This window comes from Oryzias latipes, chromosome 10 (assembly GCF_002234675.1).
Source record: "Oryzias latipes chromosome 10, ASM223467v1".
NCBI lineage: Eukaryota > Metazoa > Chordata > Actinopteri > Beloniformes > Adrianichthyidae > Oryzias > Oryzias latipes.
Window position 1 is genome coordinate 22669991 of NC_019868.2, and position 27668 is coordinate 22697658.

General features: G+C 39.0%; 1 protein-coding gene across 2 annotated transcripts in view; it reads right to left on the bottom strand.

Annotated features, from left to right (window-relative positions):
• Nucleotides 1–27668, bottom strand: part of LOC101174439 (connector enhancer of kinase suppressor of ras 2) — a 75380-nt gene that overhangs the window by 10844 nt on the left and 36868 nt on the right. The window contains exons 6-19 of one of the 2 annotated variants that reach the window (XM_023959339.1): nt 26921–27040; nt 25677–25736; nt 25469–25537; nt 20654–20800; nt 15269–15396; nt 14942–15153; nt 12113–12199; nt 11137–11345; nt 4815–4852; nt 4679–4721; nt 3426–3474; nt 2552–2724; nt 459–532; nt 268–339 (exon numbers count right to left, since the gene is read on the bottom strand). In XM_023959339.1, the coding sequence (XP_023815107.1) occupies nt 268–339; nt 459–532; nt 2552–2724; nt 3426–3474; nt 4679–4721; nt 4815–4852; nt 11137–11345; nt 12113–12199; nt 14942–15153; nt 15269–15396; nt 20654–20800; nt 25469–25537; nt 25677–25736; nt 26921–27040 (1481 nt within the window). The remainder of the gene's footprint in view (nt 1–267; nt 340–458; nt 533–2551; nt 2725–3425; nt 3475–4678; nt 4722–4814; nt 4853–11136; nt 11346–12112; nt 12200–14941; nt 15154–15268; nt 15397–20653; nt 20801–25468; nt 25538–25676; nt 25737–26920; nt 27041–27668) is intronic. The other variant, XM_023959340.1, reaches the window with a different exon arrangement.

The following is a 27668-nucleotide window of genomic DNA, read 5'->3' on the forward strand; positions in this document are numbered from 1 at the left end:
ACGCTCCCCCAATTATCTTCCCATGTCACTGAGGAGAGGTGTGGATAATTAGAGCTCATCAGACAGCACTCCTGCAAATATCATTATGAGCTCACACATGCACACACGTGACATCCACAGCTCCACACTGAAAAACAGAGCTTCATGCCTTATTTGTATTGTGTTGGTTGGCTCCCCCCCTTGTGTAAACTTGTTTTTAATCAGTTAAAATATTAATGAGAGTGGGTGACGTTGTCAGCTCATCATCCCTGTTCATGGTGAGCTCACCTGTTCATTTCCTCCAGGCAGTCTGTGGCGAAGAAGAAGCTCTTGATTTTGGGGTGACAGGCTTTGAAAGCACTGCAGTCAGTCAGAGGGGAGAAAGCTGATTAGCGTTTGGAGCTTTGTGCCTTCGCATGGCGTGGGCGACACCAAATGTGATTGATTAGTATTTCAGGCGACATGTGAGGGACACTCACAATTTCCGTCTGCACTCGATGGCTCGGTCTATTCTAAACTCGGGGAGGCTGATGAAGCCCTCAGCCTTCTCATCCTGCAGGCGGAGACAGATGGAGAGTGGCAGTGCATCATCAACACGGAGAACAAAATGTCATGTGGGCTGATTTTCTTCAAGATAGTAATACTCTAGTCAAGCATATGAAAACAGCATATGTTATTTAGATTGGCCTGAGTAAAGACCATGCATCACTCAGCTTTACAAGGCAAAGAAGCTTCAACTGTCCTTGATAAGCCTCGACATTTAAGTGCCATTTTTGACGAGTTCATAGATTTGTTTTCCAGGTTAATTCCTTCTAAAAATACCAACAAATCCTGATTGTGACCCTTTAATCCTCTTGCATGTATTAACTTCCTTTCTACAACAATACTGTCCACCCGGACCTGCAGCTGTTTGGCTACAAGGCTACCCTTATCAAAACCTCCAGAAATGTTTCTTTTTCTTCTAAGTATTAGCTCCTTAATGGCAAAAGCAAATCAGTTAGTATTGTTGTGTTTTGCATAAATTGGTTTATTAAAGATCTTTAATCAGCATTTAATTTCCTTCTTAAGTCCTAAATATGATGTCGTTTATCTGTTGATTTAAGATGAACGGAAAGCTCAGGGGCATGCAAAATCTTTTAAGGGTTTCACTGGACTAATTGTGGTTTAGTTGTGATCTTTGAATAGATTACTCTGGTTTTAATTTGTCCAAGTAAAAAAGAAAAAGAAAAAAACTGCATCATGAATGAGATTTCTAAGGAGTAAAAGCAACTGAAGACACCTGGTTTATTTTTTTTTTTTATTTTTTTTCTTATTCATCCTGTCATTGGATGAAATGTACTGTTACAATAGGGGGGTAATAAATCTTCAGACACATGAGGTGTATATTTGAATAAACCTGTCTTGAATTTTTGGTTAACTTTCATTAACATTAATTATATTTGCTGTCCTGGGCTGTCCCCTGGACTCAGTGGACTCTGTAGGTGAGAGGAGGATGCTGACCAAGCTGTCCAGCATCCGGAACAACCCCTCTCACCCTCTGTATGTAACGGTGAGGACCATGAGTGGCTCGTTCAGCCAAAGACTGCTGCACCCCCGGGGCGAAAAGGAACGTTACCGGAGGTCCTTCGTCCCAACAGCAGTCAGATTACACAACAACACGGTCTAGGACTGCTGAAACCGCTGCTGTTATTTATTGCCTTATTTAACTTGTTATTTATGACGTGTACTGTTACTTCCACTTTGTATTATTACTATTTTATTCCTACTCATTGCTACTTTGTTTTTTGTCTTTTTCTAACTGCTATATTTCTTGTTTTGGCTGCTGTGACAACCGAATTTCCCTCCAGGGATCAATAAAGTCCTATCCTATCTTATCTTATCTTATCTTATCTTATCTTATCTTATCTTATCTTATCTTATCTTATCTTATCTTATCTTTTTTCTTGCATTTGTTTAATGTTTGCCTGTGTGTTTACATAGTAGTCTGTTCCAAGAAAAATACTATTTTTACTATTTATTCACTTCACTTTTAACATACATATAATGTAATTTCATGATGACATCAAACATGCTTAAAATATCACATTTAGACTTTTTTCTCTTTAAAAAATGTGGGTAGTTTTTAGTCATTTTGCAAAAATAAGCGTTAAAACTTGTTAACTTGTCTTTAAGTAGTGTTCTACTCTGCTGTTTTACAAGTTAATTAACTTGTAAAGTTTATTTCATCTTCAGTGTTTTGTGGAATTTCTTGCATTTATTTGTTGGAGCTTTTGTTACTGGTTGTAATATATACTTGTATATGTACTTTTATACTGTATATACACACACTCCTTTGTATACAAGATCATCAAAACGTATGCATTTACTTATCAACCAATTTTTTTTCTTTCTTGTTTGTTTGTCTCATGTTTACTGATCTATGATGTTCTTGTTTTCCTTTGAGTCACCATGACTGGTTAATTTCTCCAATGTGAGATCAATAACGTTTAATTCAATTCAATGACACTCATGCATGTTATTAGAAAAACAAGACAAAGACAGTAAAGGTTTTTGTTCAGGAATTGTGTCTTACATTTTGGTTGGTGTACCAGTAAAGGCAAGACTCTTTAAGGACAAACCAATACTTCCTCCATTTCTGGGTAAAGTATCCTTTTGCATCTTTTTTCTTCCACAGCCAGCCTTCACAGTCACCGTGGCCAAGGTCCTTACAGGAGATTCTCCTTCTACTGGCACTAGTGAGGGAACCTGCGGGGGCAGCAGACATCTGTCATCAGCTTTCATTAGCATCAGAACATTTCAGGGCTAAACTGAAACATTTTGTGGCAAAAGGGAACTTTTTTTCCCCCAAAATGTAAAAGACAAATAATTTGAATTTGTAGTTTTAAATCTAAACAAATAACTACACTTTTAGAGAGCTGTTTTAAGTGGACAAATAATCTGAAGTCTGTTACAAACATAGTGGTGAGAGAGTGATAATATGGGCTTGTTACTACCATTGGAGCTTGGCATGTTTAGTCATTAGTTAGGCCAAATTCTCCTTTATTTACTAAAGAATTCTCAAGACCAACACGAGGTTATCTGACCACACTGTACTGAAACCTATAATGCAACAAAGTTTTAAAAATATATGCTAAAATAGAAGCGAATATATTTGAGCAACAGTTCAGTCAAACTGAAATTAGCCTGATGGAAGTTGCAGTTTGGATAAATATCCATAAATTCATTAAATAATACTATATTTGAGTCATTTCAACTACAACAACTTCAGGGAATTTCATTTAGCAAAACATAAAGGTGGTTCTGCCAGCTAATGCGTGCCAAACTATGGATTAGAATCTTTTTTTAATTTTGATAGCTAACAAAATGCAATTGCACGAAAAGTTTGCAGACCCAAAAATACATTCAAAAACTATGACAGGAACAGGAATCCATTTATGATTGCCTACCTTTACTTCTCCTTTTGGTTTTTGTTCTTAAAGATGTGTAATGAAAAGACTAGATGGGGAAAAAAAAGAAACATTCAGCAAAATACATTATGCAACAGTAATTATTTACAATTGTTCAATTGTTTTAATTGCTTTTAAAAAAACAACAAAAAAAAACAAAGTTATGGGCCCTTAGAGGAAACTGCTTATATCTGAAACTTCACAGTCTGCAACTGATCAAAAACAACAATATTTACTCTAAACACAAATTAGCTTGTAACATATATATTCTTTTGTTTTTATCATACAAATGGTAAATGGTGTATACTTATATAGCGCTTTTCTACCTACAAGGCCCAAAGTGCTTCACAGTCACAGACCCATTCACCCAGTCACACACACATACACACACCCCTGTGGCGAGTCCGCTGCCGAACACTGGCGCCAACCTCCCACCAGAGGCAAAGTGGGGTTCAGTGTCTTGCCCAGGGACACTTCCACTCATGGGCGTGCAAGGCAGGAATTGAACCTGCAATCTTACGGTCATGGGTCGACCGCCCTGCTGCTGCACCACGGCCGCCCCTAACTTATAGGTTTAGGTGTTGATAAAAACTGGTACTTTTATATGATTTATGAATTGATAGGATGTGGTGTAACATTTTATTAAGAAAGTTTCAAAAGCCTTCTGTTTGGCTGGCATTGCACCAGCGTTGACTGAATACATCTATTAATGCATGCACGTCTTTTTTAGCCAGTGTTTCCCTTTTTATACAGAAAAAAATCTTTTAAAAAGTCTGAAACGAGTAAAAAAAGTTCAAGCATCATAAAGCGTAGGAAACATTGCCGTTTCAGACGCCTGTTGTTTCTCCGTTTCAGTGTCTGCTTACAGTCTGAGCTGAGTCACTGTGTGCTACAACTCCCACTGCTTCAGAGGAAAGTTAGGGTGAATGACTAAGACAGCTTCTGTGTCACCACGGTCTAAATATGGAAAAGTAATTTGTCACATTTGCCTGTTGTCTTTTATTTGATTATCACAGTCCTGAACTGAAGTCAATCTCCGCCTGACTGCAGCTCGGCTTTGATTTATCCACAGATCCAGCATAAGGGGAAGACGCTTGTACCCATAAATAAGGTTTTAATCCAACGGTGCTGGAAAGGAACCATTTTTAAAAAACTAATTTGTTAGTTACTACGGTCTTGCTAGTGTGTACTTATTCATTTGCAGTACTGATTTCTTTGCAGATCAATGACCTATTGCATTATTTTTTTGTTACCTTTCTCATGGATGCACCCCCTGAGCTTCCTGAACCTGAGTATCTGCAAAGGGAAAAAGTAAGATCACAAAATCCTTTCAATAACTTCTCCAACCACAGAAAATGATGTTTAAACTGCCAAAAATCACCAACGTACCGGTCCATTGTGTCAGTTCGCAATGTGTCCGCTCCTCGCTGATGACAAGAATAGAAAAGACCATCAATAACATGTAAATTAATGCCAGAAATGTTGTTATTGCCGTTTTCTTCACAGATTATTAGATTAAAAAAAAACTATACAGCAACACTCCATGAGCTTTCCCTTTGTTAAATGCCACGAAAATGATTCGATTCCTTTTGGATTACATTTAATGTCATGACAATCAAAGACACCTGAAACTCCGATGTCACGAATGCAGTTTGCCCAGATTCTGTAAAAAAAAGAAAAAGCCAATTTAAAGAGTTCAAATTAAAAAAAAATTAGGGTCCTTATTCCAATTTAGTTAAATGCAAAGTGTGAGTTATTTGCTAATTGTTGCTTTGAACAATCTCAAACCTAAAAGAGAAAAGAGCTTCATCACTACAGGACTTTTTGGGGCTGATTACAGACTTGAATTGTTGATGACTATAATTTACTTGGATGTAGTGCACAAAGAATTGCTAACTACAGCTACTGATTAGTGGAACCATGAAGTACTTTTCCCAGCTCTCACCACTGAGATTTTTGAAGGGTCTTCTGTTTAAAATTTGGGTTGTATTTGTGTCCAGAAAATAATAAATACAATGAAACCTTTGTCTAATAAAATGGGACTGCATGAGGATATGTCCGAGTCCCACTCCGATCATCTTTTGACCTTTTGTAAAAGCGTTCCCAGTGGTCTTTTATTGTGATTATGCCATTTTTAGATAATATCAAAAAGCCTGCAGAGCAGCAGGAGCTCATCAAAAATTTTGCCTCTGGGTTGTGGGTTAGGGTTAGGGGTTGGCCGTTGGAGCGAAAAAAAACCCTATGCTGAATTGACAGTGGCGGCATCCAAATTGGAGGGCTGCGTTCTTCCTAGGCTGCGTTTGAAGGCTGCTTACGTCAAAGCACCGCAACAAGTGCTGTCCAAATTCAACGACTCCTTCGAATGCAGCCAACGAATATGGCTTTCTTTTTCCCGATTTCAAGGATTAGTCTGGTGTACCCTTCTATGGTGCCCAAATCCCAAGATGCATTGCGGCGGAACCCGGAGATTTTATTTTCACAACGGACTGTGAAGCGGGACCCGGAGTTGGGGATATCTACACATTTTGATAATTACACCTCCAAGATTAAAAGTAGGATCAGATGAGCCAGGAAAATTTTGAGCTCCATGCCTGGTTCACCACTACTCTCTGTTCGGGACTTATGGTTGCTAGGCGACAGGACAGACGCCGATGTAATGGCTGGGATTACATAAAAGCCAAACCCGTCCAAATTCACAGCCGTTCAAATCCGCTCTACCCGTTTGACGAAGGACTCAGCCATAGTTGCCCGCGGCCATTGAAGGGTGCAGTCTTCAAATTTGGACACACCCATCATCACTTTTACACTCTCTCTCCACCTAGCTTACAGCCCCTCATAACCCCAAGCCAACATTAGCAGAGCAACAAAAACGGCGTGCAATATCAGAGCTATCCAGCCGTACAATTTTGAGCTGGACACCAGGTCAGACGAGGAACACAAAGACGTTTCTGGATCTAATTGGATGTATCACAACAGAGTGGAGCAGGGAGACTCTAGCCCGCCCATTTCAGTTGCTGAGTCAGAAATATGAGCTTTTTCAAACCGTAGGTCTTTATCTACTACTTATCTATCACAATTTGAATAGAGAAACACTCAGAAATGCTAATTTACTCCTAATTTTGTTTATATTGTTCCTCTATCATCAGAAAAATGCCACAAGAACAAACATAAAACACCAAAAAAACACCAATTCCTTGGAGTGAGCCTTTAAAGAACAAAAGAGAATCAATCACTGGTCTCACCACCTGAATATAAATCCACAATTTGCAATTTGATTAATCTCACAAATTTTGCATGATTCTATAACATGACAACTGTGTGAGGGTTTTTTTCTTTCTTTCTTTTATGATAGGTTTGCCTGCTTTGCACCGAATCATCCGGAGGAAATGGAAAATAGGAAAGAAGCAGGTTGTTGTAATGGGCATCTGCTTGTTAGCAAAGAACGGTGCACTTCATGTGCTGCCAATCAGATATGAGTCACTGTCATGACAATCACACAGCTCTGAGAGTTAGAAATTGCTGGTGTGATGAAGCTGCACACCGGGTCTGTGTGTGTTTGTGTGTTTTAAGCAGTCTGTCAGTCGTGCTTGTAAATGGTTTCGATGATGAGTCATCCACCCCCGCACAGGCGTACGCGCTTCTCTTAGTGTGCGTACGCATGCAAATAAGTGTGTGTGTTTGTTTAACTCCTGTTTAGACTCAGGCGTGTCAGAGGAGACTAGGATATTAGGATGCATTAAGAAGAGTTGTGAAATGGGTACCTTGCATACAAATGCACTTTTCTTTTTTAGAATTTTTTTGCACAAGTGCATTTGTTTTTTTGGATTTTGGTGTGTGCATGAGGGAAAATATCAAAGCTACATGGTGCTTCAAAGTCAGACAAAAACACATTGTATCCTCCCTTTCCTTTGTCTCCTCTACCTTACAGGCCCCCTCGCATGCAATTAGCAAAGTGTGAATCTGTAAACAGTGTGATCTGCAGCATACACACAAACAGTTTTCGGTTTTATGATGAGTTATTTAGGCAGAAGACAGAAACTCTCCATGATGCTGATTGCATGATTTACAAACCTTGGGTCAATGGGGAAAGGACAAAGCATAGACTGAATTTTAAGCTGAATGCTAATAGAAGAGACAGAACCTGGAGGACAAAGCTTGATATAATCACATCAAAGGCATGTTGGAGCAGATGAGCCAGCACACATACTGCATAACCTAAGACCCTCATTTGAGCAGATTCAATCAGCTTTTTTGGTTCAGCATGGAGAAAACTCAACAGCTCCACAAATTCAAGGCTCAGTTCTCTGGCACTGTGCGTAACCTCCATCTGTTGGGGTCCCAGGGGATTTGCAAAAAGGTTTTTGATCTGACAGAGCTAAAAAACGAAAGAAAACTTTGAGAAAAGTTGGCAAACAATACCTAGTCTGTCAATAACTATAGACAAAGAAGACCCACTTTGAGGCTTGGGTCTTACACTGTCAATTTAACTTAGATTATTAATCTTAAAACTAGGTGTAAAATCATATCGATCTTAATTTTAGATAAAAACAGCACCTTGTGTAAGATTATTAAACTTGTTTTAAGAAGAATATGCATTACCTTTCTTGATCAGTTTGTAAATCTATAAATCAATCATCTTAAATGCAAAACAAGAAAAAAAAACACTGCAGGAGGCCTGATTTAAAGACAGGAAAATGTCTTAATTTACGTTTATATAGATGTTACTATCTGATATCCAAAAATGTATTTGAATACTGATGTTCAACAGCTCGTTCAATATTAACAGGATAAACAACAGATGCATATTTTTAGTTTTTTACTGCAATAACATCATCAACATTATATTTTATCAAAAAATAGACACTGATTTTGAAATTATTGTATGATGTATAATCAAGCATGTTTTCAGCATTTATAAACTCAGTGACTTGAGCAAGATTAGGTATGATAGCCATTTCAACAGCTCTCTGGTCATGAGGCTTTTAGGTGATTGGTTAAAAGTAATAAAGTTTGTATGCTGTTTAATTCCTTCATGCCTGAACTTACTTCCAACTGTATAACAAATTCTTAAAGTCCACCTCCAGTCATATTTTTTATTTATTCCAAAAGTGTTCCCAGTGGTCTTTTAGTTGTGATTACCTGTTTTTAGGCAAAATTTTAAAAAATCGTGTTGTTTTCAAGGACATAGTTTCTGTAGAGCAGCAGGAGTTCATTAGAAGTTGTGGAGCGGAGTAAGCCTGCCCCCATTTTGCATCATCCATCCCTTTACATGCTTTCCTGCTAGCTTTCAGCCCCTTATGACCCCAACATAAGTCTATCGGTGCAACAAAATTGGCGAGCAATATTGGAGCTATCCAGCTGTACAGTTTTCGTGCCAGATACCTGCTCGGACGAGAAAAACGACAAGGGGATAGATTGGAATGGAGTAAAGCAGGGAGCTTGTAACCTGCCAAATGTAGCACCTACTTCACTGCTAGAGGCCTTTTTTGAAACAGAATTTTGAAGTTAAGAATATTTGAGGAATATATTCTAAATATATTTTCAGCGAGAAACTGAATTTGGAATATATAAGAATCCAAATGTGGAATCCATCATTTGCACAAGAATTTTGCATTTTTTTGAAGTGAGGTGGTCCCGAAAACATCTCATAACAAACATTTGAGGTTGAAACTGTAATTAGCTCTAATATTTCAATAAGTGTCCCGCAAAGGGTTAACAACAGGTAGCTATTTTTATTTAGCCCTGTGCAATTTAACTCATTTTTGGAGTTCCTAAACCTAAAAACCTGATAGTTTGGTCTTAGCTGTCATGACTTTTAGCAACACAAGAAGCAAATGCTGTTCCTCAATCCACTTAAAGATTTCACTGCAAAAGTTGAAACTTAAGAAAGTAAAAAGACACTCGTCTCAAGAAAATTTGTCTTAATATCTGTCTTGCAAAAACAATAATCTTATCAACACTTTTTTCTCTATTGCAAAATTATCTTAATTCAAGAAAACATTTTTAAGTGTTTGGAATTTGTGATTAAAATAAGAATTCTTGGTGTGACCATTTTCTTACCCCATTGGCAGATTGGTTTGCATATTCAAGAAAATTTGGTAACACTTTATAATAACTACACACTATAAAGCATTAATTAAGCATTAACATCACTCCTACTTTATTAAGCATTAGAAAGCAGCTTTTATGTGTTGTTATGAATGTTTTATTCTTGATTAAAAAGGATTACTATAATGTGTATATTAATGGCATTTTAAGACTTTATTCATTAACTATAACTGGTTTGTAAATTATTTAATACTTAATTAAAACAATATTTTTTTAAATTCCATTAATAAACACATTGTACTAATATTTTTAATCAATAATGAATAATTTATAACAATACATATAAGATTCTTTCCAATGCTTAATAAAGTAGGAGTAATACTCTATAAATAATTAATTAAGTGTTTATTTATGCTCAGCTAATGCTTAATGCTTCATAGTGTGTATTAAAAAGTATTACAGAAAGGAGTTTGAATTCTATTACTAAATAATAGAATCATAAATTATTACTATGGGGCCTGTATGGCAATGAGGAGACTTTTTTTTAAAGATTTTTTCTCCATTTGTTGCAAGATGTTGCCTCTCATAATAAACCATAAGAAGAGATCACACTAGCACATATGCGCATCTTTTTAATCTGAATTTGGCTCAGATTTCAGATTTCCAGCTAATGGCAAGCTGTTGCAGCCACAAACATCAGATGCCTTTGTCAGTCTGGGGTGGCACGTGCCGTCTACACTGAGCTGGAAGAGAAGCATTCAGTTCGAGAACATAATAAACTTTTAAAAAAATCCTTGTACAGAGATTCTTGATCGACAAGGAAGAGGAAAGAAGAAGAAACAGCTGTAGGTCATGGAGACTCATGTCTGCAACTTTTTACTGTCTTTATATTATTTTTAGTTTTTTTACCTCCTCACATTAAGCCATATAACTTCCCTAAGACACAAATGAACGCTCCATGACTCCACATCAGTTCAAAATCTATGCTTTTAAACATGAAAACAAATTTTGTTATTACTTTTTTTTTTTAAATGGCACTTTGGCATCATTTGATTTCATTTAATGGTTTGTCATTTCTACTGTCTGCTGTGACAAAAGCAGTTCAGCAGCATGATTAATATAAAATCTGCATCCATTGAAAAGACCCTCCTTTAACAGCAAAAAAGTTGTTTAGTTGAGTTAGACATATTCTAATGATGCTAGAAGCAGCAGGAGCAGGAATGTGCAAACTTGTAAATATTTGTGCCGACAGTGCAACATCCTTGTCACTATTTTTTGTGTTTATCAATCAATCAATATCAATCAATAAATACTTAATTGTTCCGTGAGAGACATTTATCCTGGGCTGATGAACCCACAGCTAGAACATAAAGATCACAAAAGAATAAAAATGCACAATAGGACAACATCCGCAAAAATAACAACCTCACAAAAATAACAACCAGAGGCACTTGCTCTAGATCATTTATAATAGGTGTGAGGCCTGTTACGTTTTCCGTAGCTTAAGTTTATTTTGTGTGTAGTTTATTTTAAATTTGGGGGCCAGTGGTAACATTTTAAGTTTATTTTATTTTTCTGCACTTTTCATCATTTGTTCACCAATTAACACAATTTAAAAAGTACCTTCTGTTGGAATGTTAACAATATGATTTTATGTACATACAGGCAGAGGCTCTGGCGGCTGGTCAAGTCGGAGAGTAGAAGACAACATGGAAGGGCTGATGGGAAAGCTGGGGCTGCTGGGATTGCGGCTCTTGCGGCGTGAGCGCCTGGTGGAATCCCGCCGGCTCTCCCTGCTGGGACCCTCAGGCTCCTCCTCGATAACCAGGATCTTGTCGTCACTAAGGTAGCGCAGCAGGGAGTTGTCTGAGTCTGAGGAGAAAGTGGGAAACATAAGAAGTTGGTTGGATTGAGTCAAACAGGAAACCAAGAAAGGAGAAAAAAATGCTGAGGCAGAACACAGTGTTGCGGGTTTGAGGTACACCCGAGAGTAGGAAAAGCTGAGGTCAAGCAGACAAAGATAAAAAGCCATCGAGAAAAGGGATAAAAGTGCTTTAGAGCTCCAGGATGTGATATGGATCACAGCTATGGACCTGAGCTATAATCTGCAGTCATTTTGTTGATTTGGAGGGCACCGCCACCAAATCTGTTTCAGAAACTTTTGTTCTGGTTCCAGAGAGATAAAAGCCTCTCAATTCATTTGTTTGTTTGTTTTTAATCCAGACATTTAAAAAAACTAGGAGGCAAGAAAGGAAGGAAGGACTAAAAAAGCAGGACCGTACAGTAGTACTGAGCTTTAATATTATTCATGGAGTTTTTAATGGCAAACTGAAGGTTCCTTGGTTGAATACAGATTAAGGTTCAGTGAAAAGTTTATGCTGAGGTTGAAACCGCCTACGAATGGACATATTGTCATTTCCAGAATGGCTGGATCAATGCAAATCCCTTGCATTTCTGTTTGGCTGCCACTAGCAGATACATACGCTAGCAAGATATGTATCGTCACAGTACCACAGCACCATGGATAACCAGAGGATGAGCTGAGATGCGTTAAGCTGAGTATGGAGCAGAGCATGGCACCGGTATGACCCAGCTGTGCGGGCCCGTGTTTGTCCCCGAGTGTGTGTTTGTGCTTGTACCTCTGCTCCCTCTTTTGCCCATGCTGGGTTCCTTCGCCTCTCCCATCCAATTATATTCAGGAGGCATGGAAACTGGTCTTAGGTCACCTGGAATCAGCAATCAGAAAGTTGGCCACTGGGGAGGTGGGGACTGAGCGACAGCGTGGACGAGGGGGTGGACAGCTGGAGGGGGTGGACAGGTGACACACAAAGTGTGCAGGTACAGGGCAGGGCTGGTTTGAGCTTAAAATGAATTTAGACAAAATATTAGTTTTACTTTTAATTTTTTCACCTTATGGCAGAGTCTCACTTCGATCATTTTTTGATCTATTGAGGAAAAAGCGTTTCCATTAATTATGATTTTGCTGGCATTTGTCAACATTTAAAAAAAATGTCATCGTTTTTTAGGACATAGTTTCTGCAGATTTCTTTTTAGAAAATCGCCTCCTAGTTATGGGCGGGTGTGGAATTTTAAAAATAACGAATACACAATTTTTATCTGACCAACATATCTCATCAGACCGACTCAAAGGAAATTTGTGTTTATAACATGTTCTTGTGGCATTTTTCTCATGTTGGAGGACAGCCATTCGTTTCCTTCACCCCCTATGATCCCTTGTGGGGTCACGGGGCTGCCAGAGGCTAACCTTGCTACCGTGAGGTGAAGGCGGGGCACACCCTTGACAGGTCACAGGGCCACACACCCATACACACTCACAGTCAAACCTACGGTCAATTTACGGTTAACCGATTAACCTATGAGGCAAGCTTTCGGACTTTGGGAAGAGGAACGTGCAAACTTCACACAGAGAGATCCCAGATGGGATTTAAACCAAGGCCTTCACTCTGTGAGGCAAAAGCACTAATCGGTGCGCCATCGTGCCGGTCATGGAGGATTACTACCGTAACATCCAGATTATAAGCCGCTACTTTTTTTTACAAGCTTTCAACCCTGCGGCTTATTCAATGATGCGGCTACTTTATGCTCTTTTTTTTAATGCATTTTTTCTAATGGCCTCTAGGGGCGCTCGAGCAGAAAAGGAAAGAGTGAGACTTTTACATTTATGTTTTTTAAAACAGCCCTGTTAGTGCTGTGTTACGGTGTGTCACTGTTGTGGAAGAAAACTTCAAGGGCACGCTACTCTCAGTGACTTGTTTTTTTTTCTTGCTCAGTGACTTTTACAGGTATGTTTTTTTAACCAGTCCTGTTAGCGCTGTTACTACCATATTGTTGCCGTGTTACCAGCGCGTCACAGGCACTGTTTGGAAAGAAAAGCTCAGGTATGTCATTAAAACTTTGAAAACTCTTTCTGTGTACCGTCTTTCTTTGTAAATATATCATATGTTGAACCTTTCCTGCGATTACTTTACTTCTTTCTGACGGTGGTCGGAAAATGCAGGGGAGATCCTCTCCATCTTCCTTCGGGGTTCACTTCCCCGTTCGGACCCTCAGAGCCTCCAGAGCGGGTTAATAACGAATCATTCATCATTCTTCTGGGGGAAACCTTCTTTTATTGCAGTTTCCCTTCTCTCTGTATATCAAACATAAATGCGCACCCTCAACACACTTCCGCTGCGCGCTCTCGCTCCCTCCTCTTTCTTACACACGCGCGTCGTTTCAGCACATTCTCATTCTACAACACATGTTTCAATGTGGGCACATGCTGCTTATAGACCGGTGCGGCTTATGTATGTTCAAAATGGTTTATCCTTTAAAAATGTAATCGGTGCGACTTATAATCAGGTGCGCTCTATAGACCGGAAATTAGGGTATATAAAGAGAATGTAACCTAAAATTGCCTTTCTGAGCATTACTTAATTCAAATTTTTGTGCGTTGACTACTGCCACTCTGCAGAAAATGCGTCTTAAAAAAAATTTTTTTTCAAATGTAGACTTAAAATGGAATGATCATAACTAAAACACCACTTGGAACGATTTTAAAAGCAATCAAATGACTGGAGTGGGACTTTATGTTGTAAAAGAGAAAAGGATTATTTGTGTTCAAAAAGTAGAGGCAGACCTTTTTTTGTTCTCTTGCATACATTATTAGTCTTGTACATTTGAGATAAAACCTAAAGGTTATAATATTAGAATGACAGAACATAAGCACCCCAATAATATCCTTCCAGTCTTACTATTTACAAAGGTTATTGTGAAATTGCTTATGGGGTTTATTATTGGTATTTTAATGTTTGTTTGTTTTTTCATTTCTTTGCAGAATATTTGTCTTTTTAATGTTTTCCATACTGTCAGTATGTCATTTGGAAAATGTCATTTGACTTTTGGATAATTTTCACTCTAGTAAGACACATAACTATATCTTTAAACTTGAAAGTCTGCCTGTTTGTTTGGAAAATGTGGTTAAAATTTAAATAAATAGACATATTTTTGTCACCATCATATTTTAAGGTTCTACTCCAGTTTGCTCTAAAACTGTTGTCGGACATTGTGAGTCTTGCACACAGCTGGTAGAGATCTAAGATTAGCATGTTTATTAATGAAAGGAAAAAGACAAGGTGGTTTGTTGTTCAGTTCCATGACCCTTTACTTGCTGTCATATGGCGCGTTGGTCCCTTGATAGACTGACAGAGCTGTGCATTTCACAACGATCTGGAAGCTGTCTGGAGACAAGGGGTGGACACAGGTGGTGGGGCAGACGGAGAGCTGAAGCGTTTCCATTGACTGGCTTTGTTTGTAAGAGGGAAGAGCGCCCCAGGTGAAGACATGAGGAAGCAGGTCCGTGAAGCAAGCAAGTATGAAGCGTGAAGAGATTTCATGACGTGATGAGACAACTGAGGTGAACGTGCAGTTTCACGCGTCAAACCCAGCAGTTCTTCTGTCCGTCTTACCATGGGTTGGGGTCTTGTCTCGCCGCCGCACGCCTGTATTGCGGCTTCGGTCGTAGTCCGGCCCCGGAGGTCCATCCCCTTCCAGCAATGAGAAGTACTGACCGCTGTCCTGATCCAGAAAATAGCTGACTGCCTCTGAACCTTTAGAGCCAGATTGGGAGCTCATGTTGTAGCGACTGATATCGTCACATGACATTAGACCCATCTCCTCCCTGCAGAAAGACAGAACTGTCACAGTCAGAGCCATCAACACCATCATCCCTGTCATCAGAAGCATCAAAATAATCATCATAATGATCCCCATCAAGACCTCTGTGTGTGTTTGACCTGGTGCTGTAGAGTCCAGAGACAGGAGAGAGGATATAGACGTCCTGCATGCTGGGGGCATCCATTTTGGACATGCCCAGTGTTCCACCGGGCGTGGGGGAAGAACTGGTCGGGCTGGTGGGAACCGGCTGGAGGGAGAACACAGAGCATTTTCCCCACTGTTTCAATGTGACTCATACTTGGTGGACAATGACGGGTCATAGCGTATAACAGAAAATGGATCGTTTTCAGCCTCACAAAAAAATAATAATAATAACTGAGCACACTTTCTACTGTAACAGAACATCCTAACATCTATTTTGATCTGCCACCTACGCCAAACACCTTTCCGTGTCCTCTTCACACCCGTCTGACAGTGCAGCCTGTCCCAGGTTCATTTGCTTCATTATTCTATCACTTTGTCTCAAACCTTTTCACTCATGCAGTGTTCTCCATGTCTGTTCCCATGACAACCCATATTCTCCCATACTCTCCTTGCTTTTTCTCTCCTCTCAGCCCATCCACCCTCCCATCCGCTGTGCATCGTGCTTTACAAGAGAATTTAAGGATGAAGGAAAGTTAGCAAATCCCTCTTTGTTGGGATGCTTACTTTAAAAACATTTTTGCCTATACATTCCAAGAAAAAACTGTTGTAGTTGTAGGACTATTTTTTTTCCATTTTGCCAGTGATTTTTGAAAAAAAAGATTATTGAAAAGATGTCACCAAAACCTTTTTTTGTTTTGTTTAAGAGCTTCCAAACATCAAACAGTGAGGTTGAGGTGCTGTGCTGTGTGGTGACTGGAGAAAACAGTAATTTAGTGATTACAGCCCACTGCTCCCCACACAGAATGAGAGTTGAGAGGGGCCCAAGGGAAGAAGTAGAGAGCAATGGGACTTCCACAGCAGGCAAGATTCCAGTCTGTCCAAACAGCACTTAAACCACTTGGTCCTTGCTGTGCTCACACAAAACTATAGAAAAACCACAGAGCTAATCCCACACCAGCGCAGGTTACAACAATGTACTTTTAAATCATAAACTCACACAAAGACTGCAAATTAATATGACGTTTGATAAATAAACAAATTCTAGTTTTACAAACTGGTGTTATCTTTTAAGGAACCTGTTCAGTTTTTTTTTTTTCATTTGAGTAAACAGACTTTCAAAATTAGCACTCAAACAAAATGATTTGGTGAAAAGTAAATAAAATATCTTTTTGGGTTCAATTGTTGTGGCTTAGGCCACGGTTTACATTCTCTCGAATAACGCAACTCTTTGACAGTCAACACAATTAGCAAAATTCTGAAGTAGAGGAAAGGCAGCCTTGCTTTGATATTCAACATTTTACAGTAGTAATGTATTTACGCAATCAATGCAAATAAGATAATTCTGTCGCAGAGAAAAGTTATGCAACCCTTGTCGTTAGCAATGTGTTGCATAATGGTTCAAAGGCGATATGAAATGTAGCATGTTCCGCATCAGAAACCTCAGATTCACGTTGATTGCCTGAATGTTTACGTCGTTTCAAAGAACTTCGTATTTTTTAGGAGTTGCCAGCGAAGTCTCAGGTGTTAAAGAGTTCAAAATTAGAGAATGGGACTGACTTTCATGGAAATGTAACTGCTGTCATCAGAGTAATACAGGTGGAAGAAAAAATGAAAAAGATACTTCAATTGTAAGATTGCAAGTATTTGAAACTGAGTCATTTAAGAAACAGCTTTGAGACAAACTCATCTTCATACTGGGTTTTATACGTAAAGATGCCCTGGAGCAGAAACAAACCTTTCTGTCTTGAAAAACAAACTGCACCCACAGCTGTCTTATGTAAATGCTCTTTGGGGAAAAAACAAAACAAATCAAATCGATTAAAAATACCAAAATTCATATATTTTTTTCTCCTTCTATTTTACACTAAAGAATTGTCATTGAATTTCAAGTCACCTTGGTGGCTTACTTAGCTCATCTGAGCCAATGACGTCTTGACCTCATGGGTACTAAAGATTTTCTACATTAATTTTGCGATCTTGGCAGTGGCAAAGCCATATTTGGCCAATTTTGATCCATAGACAATATCTGGTCTAAATACTTTACCTTTTATCAAGATTTGTTATTCAATTTATTATTTTTGAATTAAGGAAGCCTCTTGAATAAGACGCAAAAGGTCTTGAACCTAGAAAAACTAAGTGTAGGTGACCAGGTGAAACTTTTTCTGCCATGAAACCATTGTGGATGAGTAAAATCTTTACAGATTACCGGTAACTGATCATCATTTCACTAAAAAAAAACAGAAACTATGGCCTTTAATTCATTGAACATTTGTGACAGCCATGCAAGTCATAGAATGGAAAGGCTGCAATGTGGTTTTCACAGAACTTTGAGTGAGGACTAAAATCACAAGATAAATTGGACAAATAAACTGTTTCCTTTGTTGATCCATGTATAATCCCACTGGATGCATGCCACATTTGTGCTAAATTTCACAGATGCACGGCTCAACCTTTGAAAACTTGGCTTGGCGTTGTGACAGCACAAGTTTAAAGATACAGGAACATTTTACAGTGTATTGGGTGCTGGCAATACAGTTATATAGCACTTATAATGTACAGTTAAGCTGTTTTTTTACTTCTCTGAATTTTCTGCAGCTTTTTTTTCTTCTTTTTTTTTTGCTTTAGAGCCAGTGAAGCTGCCTGTAGTTGCCCATGAATAATTAAGAGCTTCAGTCTTTCTGAGAGTGAATTAAACTAAAGCCTGTCTTTCTTCCCCTTTCCCACACATCTACAGACTCTGATCTGGTCGCTCATAGCATGTTTGAGTCCTAGCAATCCATCGGGGGGAACACTCCTACAATCCTCTGCTGCTGAACAAAGCAAACAACAATAAGCTCTGTGAAACAACAGGCAGCAACTTGGAAACAAGAACATTCCCCAGGCTTGCCTAAGACAAAGGAATTGGCTACATCTACCTCCATGGGTTTCCGTGACTCAGATAAAACAGTACAGAGGTACGCAGCAAAAAAAATAAAATAAAGAATGGCAGGGTCCATTTTAAAAAAAGATTTGAAAGAGCATCTGTGCTCTGTAGAGAGATCAAAGCCTGGTAGTTTCATGTAAATGAATTAGTCTGATGCAGAGTTAAAAAATAGCTTCCATTGAACGCCTCACAGCCTCGCCTCACGCCTCAGCCTGTCTCGGCACAACTTGTTCCTTCTCTGCACCTAAAGTGTGGACAGTAAGTGACAGATTTACCAAATATCCACCCTTAAGCGTAATACAAATGTGTTTCCTAATCTGTAAACCTTCAAACAAACATCCCACCTTAAAGATGCAGAGTTCAGGGAAAAAATGTTTTTTTCCTTTGAAAAGAAGATGTTCTCTTGAGGAAAGGTTAGGGGACTTACAGCTAGAGTCTCTCTAAATAGGCATGTGGGAGGCACCCTGTGGCCCCACAGTTGACCTTGTATTTGCTTCCAGCACAAACCTTCTTCGAAGGACCAATGTTTTAACATTACTACATTGCATGGACTAATTCTTTCACATAGTTAGGTACGTAGGTAGAGTGCGACTTAAGAGACTTTAGAGACCCACAATTGTGCTTTTGGTATTTTTAACTTTTCTTGTGGCATTTTTTGAATGATTCAAATTCAGCTTAAATAAAATCAGATAAAAACAAGAGGACATGTAAGAACTACTTAAAAGCTGTACTAAAAAAGACAAGTCTTTCGTTTTTTTCTTGAAAACCTCCACAGCGGATGAAGCCCACATATCCTCAGGCAGGCTGTTCCACAGCCGAGGCCCCCAGTGCTGAAACATGGCCTCACCGTGGGTCTTTGTTCTGAAATGATGCTGGACGTTTATGAGAAAATCCATCCATTCATTTTCTTAACCTGCTATATCCCTTTCAAGGTCACGGGGTTGCCGGAGACTGTCCTGGCTACTGCTGGGCGAAGGCGGGGTACGCCCTGGACAGGCCACCAGTCTGTCGCTGGGGCACACAATCCATATGAGGAAATTAGACTCAAAATTGAGTTTGGGGGACCTGAAACGGAAACATGAGGACCTTTCTGTGTGGAGTTTGCTTGTTATCCCCGTGCATGCGTGGGTTTTCTCCAGGGACTCCGGCTTCTGGACATTTGGTTACTCTAAAATTGTCCCTAGGTGTGAATGTGAGAGTGCATGGGTGTGTGAGTTGTGGCCCTGCGACAGACTGGCGACCTGTCCGGGATGTCCCCTTAAGGCCCGTACACACCGGGACGAATATTCGCCAGGCGTTATTCGCCAGCGTTTTTCGCCACGTTTTTTGTGTTCACACCCAGGCGATTTTCGCTGACGATGAGCCGAGCGAACATGCAATTTCATTCCCTGACATTAGATGGCGCTTAATGTAAAACAGAAATACTCCTGTACACAAGGTGGTGCTGCGCAACTTTACACTTCTTAAAGTCACTTTTCACTCTGAAGAAGAGAGCCAGTATTTATGCGCTTGTCAGAATCATACAAAGAAAACGTGAATATTTCAAGCACCACTTGCTCCAACTGGTGCTTGGTTCGGGGATATTTTAGAATGTCCGTCATAATTTCTTCGCGGCAGTGTAGACGCTACTTGGCGTCTATCTTCTTCGCTGGTATGTGTGCTCAGCAAGGCAGTTTTGTGTTTGAGCGCCCCCAAGTTGTTTTTTACTGTAACTTCATAGGCTCCAGACACGTTTGCAAAAGCGCCGTTCTCATTGGTCGAATAGATTTCGACGCGACGCGTCAAAAAAAAAAACAACGAACCCGAGGCGTTTTTTTTTTTTGACGCGTGGCATTTTTTCGCGTCGGTGTTCACGTTCTCATTGGTGCCCTTTGTTTAGTCACGAGGCGTTAAACGTCGGCGAAAATCGCGCGCGAAATTCGTCCTGGTGTGTACGGGCCTTTAGGCTACGGCAGACCTGTGACCCCGAAAGGGACAAAAAGGTTTAGAAGAGAAATGGAAAAAGGATGAAGGGATAAATTGTATTTATATTTCTCTATTCATAACGTTTGAAATTCGGAGACAAAAAACACACTGTAGTTTGAAAAAGATCGCATTTGTAACGTGGAAAATTTAAAGACCACTGGGAATCCATTTAAAATAGATCAAAAGATGATCGGAGTGGGTCTTTAGATCTAGTTTAGATTTTTGGCTTTTCAAAGAAAAATCTGTTTTATCACTGCTTTCATTTACTTTCAATGAAAATATGAATTCATAACATTTTATAAAAACTTTAAGATATGTTGGGGGAAGATTACCAACTTTACTGAACACTTAGTGGTAGGATTAATGCAACAGTAAAGTAGTAGTAAAGTAGTTTGATTTTTTTTTTAAAAACTCTACAATTAATGAGCTGAACTGAACCATTAGTGTGAAAAGGTTAAGGGCTGGGGTCTACCTGCAGGCCCAACGGTTTCCAGCGCACGTTCCTCAGCAGAGCTGGTGTGGAGCTCAGCGTATTCTGGGGCCTTTTCTTCAGCGTGAGGATGACTCCGCATGGGTCCTCTCTGAGGGCGTTTACCAAGTTCTTCAGCTGCCATCCCACCTGAGAAGCAAACAGTAAAAACCTGTCAGCAATGGATGACCAGTTCTACCAGTATGTCTGGAGCAGCAATAACTAAGGTTAACCATAAGAGGAAGTAAACTGGATTCATCTACAATCACAAAAATGTAGTTTTAATGCATAAATCAAACCTTTTGAAAAAGTGTAGAGCAATGAAATTTATAGGGTGATGAATCTCTATGACGACGGTGCATCATCATGATTTAAGACCAGAGGTTTGAAAGATGTCATTTCTCATAAAACAATCCCTTATTGAGCATTGTTGGGCTGCTGTTCAATTTAAAAAAAAAGGAGAAGAGGATCGCTGGCGGCAGCGTTTCACATTGTTCCAGACAGTTGCTCTCCAGAGCTCCCAGCACTTGTCGGACCATTGGTTGGCAACACTGGTGTCGGTTACTGGAAGTGTCCGTCGATGCTACCGCACACCCACCCACATACATGCACACGCTGACCTTTTTCCAAACATTATGATGACCATCTTGTGTCATCTCCTGTAGTGCTCTGCTTGCTGTTCTCTACCTTCAACTTACAACAACAGCTGAGCCCAAAGTCAGTTAGTCAGTTAGACAATCTGTTGATTTGATGGAAACTCTTTATGATGAAATCCAGTATTTGCAAACAAGAAATGAATTAGTTACAAGGTGCAAAAAAATGCATTAGTAGTACGAATTAGTAATCAGGACATAGATCATCTCTGTGTACTTTTAGTGTAGTTGTGCAAAAAAATGTTATTATTACAATAAGGTGTTTGTTAATAGTTATAAAATGGTCCAGATGAATACGCAATTTTGATTGGCTGCAGGGGTGTCCAATTAAAAACAATAGAAACTTGTAACATAGGCGGACATACACCATTCCACAGTTTATCACAACAGCAGGACAGTAGAAAAGATCTCTGTCCTTCAAATGTCTCTATGATGGAAATGCCACTATCTTTATCAAATATTACCATCAACAGTAACCTTTGCCTTTGTTTGTTGTCAGTCTTCTGTCTCGCTGACCTTATGGCTTGATCCAGAATAAATATGTGTTTGTAAATAATTGTATAATTAAATAATGAAAGAAATTGTTTGTTGATACATATGTAATGATCAGAGTTAATGGTGGATAATTCTTGCAACAAAAGCAATCTAGGAATCTTTTCGTGTACTTTATAATATAGACCAGTGTTTTTCAACCTTTTTTGAGCCACGGCACACTTTAACCTTGACAAAATTCCAGCGTCACACCAGCATCCAAAAATTAAAAAAAAAAGAGAAACTCATAGTCTGTATTGATCTACAGCCCCATCGCAATCTCACATGCATTTTTGTGATAGTTGTGACAGAAAAAGCTGGAAGCTGCAGCTGTTTTTTCTAAAAGATGCAATAAAAGTTAAGTTAAAAGATTCAAAAACTGCTGTGTGTTCGTTGTGGTTTCAAGACGTTAACACGGACGACAAATTATTCGCTGAGACGCTGTCACTTTAACCCAATGCATCATAGGAGATGTAGTGCAAACACCCGCCGAACGCCAGACAGACTAGTGTCTCTGAGCTTCACTGTTTTGTTCACTCTTTCCACGGTCTGATACCGGATTCTGTGGAAAGCTACACCGCTAAAGACGAGCTTTAGCTTTTGTTGGAACTTTAGATACTTCACGAGCTAAATTGGAACAAGGAAGTGAAGACTTTAACCACTTCTGATTGGTCAGACTGATGTCGTGTGATTAAGCCTCCAAGAATGATTGTTGGAGACAGTTAAAGGGGCGGGACTTTTCCTAAAACAGTTATAGCTGCGGCTAAATCGCGGTACCGTCATTATTATCAAAATGTCTTTAATAGAATCAAATAAACACAAAGAAACAAGTAGTTTACAATCTTTCATATTCCTAACTACTCAGTGTTTTATCAGGACCTGTTTGGATGAACACAGAGCTGATATCCTGGAGACGGAAAATGTTTTTAGATCAGTGAATGAGTGCAATTTCCCACGGCACACCTGACCATCTCCCACGGCACACTAGTATGCCGCGGCACAGGGGTTGAAAAACACTGATCTAGGTAAAAACAAGCGGCGAAGAGGTGAACCTTCCATCTGAAAAGAAGCTTGTTTTCACTAAACATGCTGTTTCGCATTTAACCACTCCTGCAGCAGAGCGAGGTGCAGGCTCAGTAGCCGTTACCATGACTATGTGTCATGCAGCAAATCAAATAGTCTGCGAAAAACAATTTAAACCAAAATAATAATAAGATTAAGGCACTAATTATTGATTTAAATGTTATTTTTTTATGTAAATGACCATGGTTTAAGCAAGATTATGCCTTTCAAGGTGTCCATCATTAGAAATGAAGCCATGGAAATGTGAACCATCAGGCATTGTACACAAAATGTTGGTTAAATTGTGGGGACCAAATTAGGAACAACCGGTACTTGCTGATTTTTTTACTTACTGATTGACTTTTGACCACTTCAACAAGTTTGTTTTAAATCAAAATAGAGATGGTGGGTAGTTATAGACAAACATATTGCTGTGCCCTTCTAAAATAAACTGCAGAAAGATTTATTCTCTGTTAAATTTCCTTATATGTTGTTTATTATTTATCCATCTTTTTGGCACTCTTTCATTCATTTTCATTCAAGAAACATTAATTTATGAGTTGACTATTAAACAATAGTTTAACAGTTTCTGGGTTTGTTCTCCACTATTTTGTGTAAAATATAAACACTTCCTAAAATGAAAAGTGTAAAAAAAAAAAGAGAGAGAGAAAGACAAGTGGCTGAATTCATCTTGGAAATTAAAAGCAAGAGGATGAAACCACCTTGACAAAGGAGATATGACAAGGTAAATTCAAGCTTTGAAGGATTGTGTAATATCTGACAGACCTAGGCTACCTTAACCGCCTTTACATCCCGCCTATAGATCAGCAGATGGTAACAAATATTTGATTACATCCACTCTGAAACAGCTCATTTTTTGGATACATTTATTGATGTATGCCTGGACTATAATCTGGGTTTACCTCTCAGGTGTCTGATCCGACGACTGTGATGCCAAAATTAACTGGATGCACAAAGTCTGCCCTAACTAACCCAGTTTGGTGCCTCTATGTTATGCAAATGTACAAAAAGTGCAACGAAAAACAAGGAGACACCTACCGAAATAATAATAGCCTAAACTGCTGCCAAGGAGATTTTTTAAATCCCAGGGGTCTTCATTATTTTCCCAGATGCTATTACCTCCGTGTAATTATTTTGCTTCTTCAAACAATCGATTTGCTGTTTGAACAAATTCCACACGTCACTTCAGGGGAAAAGCTTTGCCAGAAATTGCTCATCCTGTATTCAAGTGTCTCAGACAAAGCTCATAGATGTGGAGACAGCAGTGTTTTCAAAACATAGAATAGGCTCATATTATGATTCTGTAATACAATACTATTACTCATTTAATGTTGATGCTAATATATGAATTAGTGTTATTTGTGCACTATTTTTAAATCCAACTTAAATTTGGAACTTCCCTTTACCGTTCTTCCACCTTTTTCAGTTGTTATTTGTCATCTTTTCTCCAAATCCCTCCTTTCTTTTTTCCTTACTCTCCCCTTCCTATCTCCCGTGACTGATGCTCTCCGCCGTACACACCACATACGCACAGCTCTCTTTGCCCCAGCTTATCTCCTTCCCCACAATGAGGGATCAGAGTGGTGAGGGTCTAGCCAAGGGAGTAATAAAGGGTTGAGGCTGAGTGCCTGGCAGGGTGCGATCTGCTCCATCACCCCAAGGAGAGGGAAGAGATAACACACCTCTGTCACCCGTCAATCAAATGCTGCTCCACGTAACTTACATGTGTGTTTTTGCAAAGGGAACACCCCATGGAGAAGTTCAAGGAGATACCTCAACGACAAAGTACATCACAGACATACCAAAAAGTGAGAACCTTTTTCTTCTATTTGGTGATTTGTAGCACAAAACGACTAGATGAGCAGAAAAAGGTGGACTTCTCTAGTTTGATACAAAATGGAAACCTTTTTTAAACCCCCAAAAATTAAATAATAAACATTTAACACATTTAGATTTGAACTGTGTGTTTGCTATTCAAGCTTGACTGCATCCTGATGGGTTTTATTTGACAATGGTAGGGGATTTCAGGAATAAAATAACAGTGTCTTGTATGAATTGTCCCAAATCAAAGGTGGCCCTGAAGCGCAAATCACATTCAATTAAAAAGCAAAACTAATTTTTAGAAGACAGCATTACATTTTAGAAAAGAAAACAAATTTCCAGAGACCAAAACATAAAAAAAAAATTTAAAAAAGCAAAAGTAATTACCGATACCAGAAACATTTCATTTTGTTTTTCGGTCCTTTTGTTTTCCGAAATATTTTTTTGTTTTTCACGTTTGATTTTTGAAATATCGTTTGGTTTTTCTATGTCAGGCTCATTTATAAATATTTATTTTGCTTTTTAATTGTCGTTGGGGTCTTTAAAATGTTTTTGCGTTGATTTATTCATTGATTTATGTGATTTGCACTTCAGGGCCACCGTACAAACCTCATCCTGTAGCACACAGTTAACTTACTTAGAATCAAAGAAGTTCCACATTAGCTTGAGAGAAGCTACCGCTGGTGTTAGATCCCACCTGACCTCATGTTGTGGCTGCATTTGCACTCACCACAGTCTGGTGGTTGACCTGGATCACTTCATCCCCTGCGTGGATCTTCTTACACTGATCTGCCGGAGACTGCAGAGGCAGACATATGAAGACAGAAAAAGGACCGTAAGAACAAATTTTAAAGAGAGACAAATAATTTAGTGAAACACAAGAACCACATATGGTGACTTATGTCTGAGTGCTGTAAGATGGGTGAAAAAAAACGTACATTCTCTGTGGTTCCTGTGATGACATGAAGTCCATCATATGTTGATTTGATGTACATCCCCTGAAAAAAGATCACAAGATTTTAGTAAAACATAAAAAAACATAGCACTGAGTTAAATGGGAAAACTAGGAAAAGGGTTTTGAATTTTCAAAAACACATTTTCCCTTTAAAATTATACATGTGTTTGGTAAAGATGCCAGAAATTTGGGTTTTATTGTGCAGCAAAACGTGGACAACAATTTGAAAAATAGGTTTTTTTACAGTCTAACTTAGTTCCTGCTGTTCATTGGAAGTTTAAGCTCAAATCAATCTTAGTCAAAGCCTTTTAGGCTAGTAGGGTTCAGCTCAAATACGGAAATACAACATAAAGTATAGCTTCAGTTTGTTATTATGCCACACATACAGTATATTAGACCAAAACCACCCCAAAGCATTTAACACAGCTGCTCGATTAGGGTAGTATTGCCTGATATCAGCACAGACTTACATGTGTTCTATGAGCTGGAACAATAAACAAACAATAAATACTGGAAATCAATTAAACAGTGGGTCCTGAAACTATAAGCTATGAAAGTGTAATTATTTGGAAACAGTCTGTATATAGCCACATACACATGTAAATGATGCCATTATAACTACTCTTAATTGTGTCCATTAAAATTAAGTTTGTCAAATAAAGTCAGCATGATTTGGGATAAAGAATGTATGGTATGTTGGTTTGTTGTCAGTTTTTTGTCAGTCTTACACAATTTAAGAGAATTGACAGATTGAAATGTTTCTGATGTTTTAGTGCATTACTGCAGCTTGGTTATCCCATTTGGTTTCTATACAAAATAATGTATATTGTGGATGTTCTAAGATATCCTGAATGCCTTCATATAACATAATGTTTTGGTCATTTAAAATGCATTCATTAACCAAGATTGCCACTGGGAACACAAAAGCTTAGTCCTTTCAGGTTATGGTTAAGTCCATAGTCCTTCACCCACTGCTAAGAACTATGGACTTACTAGTTCATGTGGCTAAGGAGTGTGGATAAGTGAAGAAACCTGGCCTGGTTGCTGCATAGTGTGTCTGGATTCGGTTTTCAAATATTTATTACCTGATGGTTCTACGTGGATGTATTATTTCAAAGAGTTTAATTTGTTTAATTTGAAAATATATTTTTATTAGGTGTCATGATACTATTCTTGTTTTTAAAACAGCTTTGGTCTGCAAGTGTAAAATGTCAAGTGTTGACTCACCAGTCCCTCGTTGGGCATGATGCTGGTAAGGTGGACCACCTCCAAATGGGCCGACTGTGAGACCAGAGAGTCTGACGACAGAGAGATGATGTGATCGCATATCCCTGCCAAGGTCTTACACTGGAGACAGTGTTTGAGGTTAAGAGAGCAGAGAAAAAGACAGGAAGAGAGAAATAGACATGAGAAGAAAAGAAAAGACAAAGTTATTGAGATTGGATTTGGTCCATCAGGGATGATGTGACCTAGCTGGAGGAGGTGAGACAGACATCATTTCATCACATTGTTCCACATCACCACTTTCATCACTCCAGGACACAAACTGTTTCCTGTCACAGTCTGTCCAAAGGCATGCCCACCAGACACCTTGACAGACAGAACAACACATCGCTAACACTTTTCCTCCTCAGGTGCCCGGAGGACATTTTGTGACATCTGAATTACAGAAATCTGTTTTTCTTTTTTTTTCCTTTTTTGTAGTAATCAGTCATTTTTGTTGGGAAATGGCACCTTTGCACCAACTTCAACAAAACAAAAACATCTACATTTTACACAGGTGGAACATTTTAAACACATTTTCTCATTACCTCGTGAGACTCTGTTGCAAATAAACTGTGTGGCTTCATCTCGCCATTGTTCCAAGTAAGCCGTGCCTGTTTTCAGGCTGTTTGTCTTCTAGGTCACGCACTTTAATTTATCATCAGCACCATCTCTGCCTTCTAATCTGGGCTGGCTGACTGCAGTGGGTTTA